At 57.7% G+C, this 2,643-nt stretch overlaps 1 protein-coding gene across 1 annotated transcript; it reads right to left on the bottom strand.

Annotated features, from left to right (window-relative positions):
- Positions 1-1,391: 1,391 nt before the first annotated feature.
- On the bottom strand, positions 1,392-2,462 carry DQ04_08981000 (RNA editing complex protein MP46; the record flags this gene model as incomplete). The annotated part of the gene is made up of 1 exon (XM_009315769.1): positions 1,392-2,462. The coding sequence occupies one exon, from the start codon at positions 2,460-2,462 to the stop codon at positions 1,392-1,394; it is 1,071 nt and encodes a 356-aa protein (XP_009314044.1).
- Between the last annotated feature and the right edge of the window lie 181 nt (positions 2,463-2,643).

Genomic DNA, 2,643 nt, shown 5'->3' with positions numbered 1-2,643 from the left:
ATATATATATATATATGCCAAAGCAGGGTTTCCCTCAAGAAACAAGTGATACCCGTGCCTATATTTGTGTTAGCTGTACAGGAAAAGAGCATGTGGGACCAACAAGAGGAGCTCATGGAGTCCAGGCGCATAGAGACATCAAAAACACATTCCGCCCCCCATAAGCAACCTTGCATCACCCTGGCCACGCAGTCAATTCAGGGTTCGCTCAGCACTCCCTCAAAAAGGATGCCATCACGCGGCAGCAGCAGAAGAAGCAAGAACAATTCAATCAGTTTGTTGTAATAAAGGTTGGTAGGTGTACACAACTAATACAGTAGCATCTAGGGTGGTCGTTGAAAACACATGCGCCGAAGGAAACACAACGTTACGAATTAAGTGACTGTTGGCACCTCAGCAAGCATACCCAACAACACATCACTTGGACGAACGGTGATGCTCAATAATGGCGCTGACCTATTACAACACAGCGACCGCTCGCACTATGACCACCGCGCAGCCACACTTCCCCACGATTGACAGTGCCAACAGTCAATCAAACGAGTGCAGCACCAAGAGCAGAGCCGAAAGAACGCAGGGTAGCACTCATCGGTAGGAAAAATACAATTTCAACCACAGCCTCAGCAACAAGATAAAATGCAAAACACCACCGTGAGTGCACTGCATATGCCTCAAACTGTGCGTGGTGTCCCGTGCTCACCCACTTCTTCCTGGATTGCTCCTCATAATAATGGTCTGTGTAAATGCTACGAGGAAGCAGAGGAATAAAGGACACAGCCAGGACTCTGCAGGAGAGGGCAAAACAGACAGCAGAAGAATCCGCATTGTGAGAGATACCTCCTGAGGAATAGGGGGTGGCCACTGTGCTGAAGCGCGACTGTCTCGGTCAGGTAAGGCGCACTGTTATCCTTTGTTGTTTTTTCCTTTTCCTTCAGCCGCCACTACTCCCACCGGCACTGCCCTGGCTGGTGTTGAGCCAGCGTTGCCGCAACGTACTGCAGGACGATGGGGACAGACAACCGCAGGAAAGCAGGCACACAGCACCTGCCCCCGCTGCATATACCGCGCTGTGCTGCCAGCCCCTCAACTATTAATCCGTATTCCTCTGTGATTCTAAACTTCCACATCATGCTTCCACTGCCACCACGAGGTGGCCTCACAGCGACACTCCCGCACGCTGTTTGCATGCTCATCCTCTTGCGTGCATCACACAGCGCGGGACACCATCACAACTCACCCATGCCTCCTCCTTTTTTTTCGCGGATTTGCACCCAGGGTGGATTACATTCCTCCAGTTAAATCGCTGCCCCTGCTGCTGCTGCTGCTCTTGCTTCTGCCACAAAAACAACAATGAGATTCCGATCCAAGCCGAGACATGCACGAGCGCACGCCTACTTTTCGTTCTTCTTCCGTGGCTGCAGCCGCGGTGCTGGTGCGGCAAACACAGCGCTCTTATTAACCGGGCTTGGCACCGTCAGCTCCAGCGCCAAGGCACGCGACACGTCGTGCCACGACTGCCGTCCCACTGTCGGCGGGAGCGGCGCCGCGTCGCGCCCCATGTCGAGTGCGTACAGCCCGCAGAGATCCGCCGTGCGCCGCTCGCGCTCCTCCGGCGCCGCAGGTGACGCTGACGCCGGCGATGCAGCGAGCGGCGACGGCACGGCCCTTGTACCCTCGAACAGCTTGTCCGTAAGCTCGCTGCAGTGGGCCCGCCACACCGGAGTTCCCTCCTCCACGACGCTCTGTAGCACCCCGTGCACCAGCTCAGCAACGATGTTCTCCGTCACGTGGGTGCCGAGCACGTTGAGCACGAGCTGCTCGGCCGCCGCCCGGGACGCCACGCTGTGCGAGCGGTCCTGCCGCGAGAACATCTGCAACTCGCCCAGGCAGCTGAGGAGTATGACACTCTTCTCGTCCTGGCGCAGCCGCAGCGCCGCTGCTGTGGTCTCGCCGCACCTTTTCGCCGCATTGTTATCCCTACTACTGCTGCTGTTGTTGCTCCTTGACGCATCCTCGTGTTCCTTCACCATCTTCGCCTCCATCTCGCCTCCCTCCGCGCAGGCAACCGATGCAGCAGTACTGGGTTTGAGGAGCACTTGCATGTCGAGCTCATCGAAGAGGCGGGCGAGGCGCCGCTTCGACAGAACGTACCGCACAACACTACTCAGCTCCATGGCATCCAGACGCGGCATAAGACGCGCGACACGATCGATCGTCTCTTGCTGGGCATAGCTCTCACCCAGAAGCATGTAATTCACAAAGGTGTCCTTTGCAACATCAATCGCCTTGGAGCCGTTCGCATCGAGCGAGACNATCGGGATGGAGCAGCGCAAAACGCCCTGCTGCTGCAGGTGCCGCATCGTGGAGGCAAGGCGACCACGGCGTCGGTCCTCCTTCTTGTGCGTCACATCGTCAATGTGCTCAAAGTCGAGGCGTATGTGCTTCCACAGCTGCTGTATCATCGCGCCATGCCGCTCCGGGGCGACGTACGTCCTGCAGATGGCGCTGCGGGCGATGTGCGGGACCCCGGCGGCGTGCTCCCCCCACGAGTCGTACTGCGCGTCGCACAGCAAGCATGTGGCGCGCCGCACCGCAGTGACGCACACCGTGGCTGCGGCAGTCCTCGCGCCACGCGTAAACCCG

The sequence above is a fragment of the Trypanosoma grayi genome (assembly GCF_000691245.1).
Source record: "Trypanosoma grayi strain ANR4 Tgr_898_V1, whole genome shotgun sequence".
Lineage (NCBI taxonomy): Eukaryota > Euglenozoa > Kinetoplastea > Trypanosomatida > Trypanosomatidae > Trypanosoma > Trypanosoma grayi.
The sequence above is the reverse complement of the archived record's forward strand: the minus strand, read 5'-3'. Positions and strand labels throughout refer to the sequence as shown.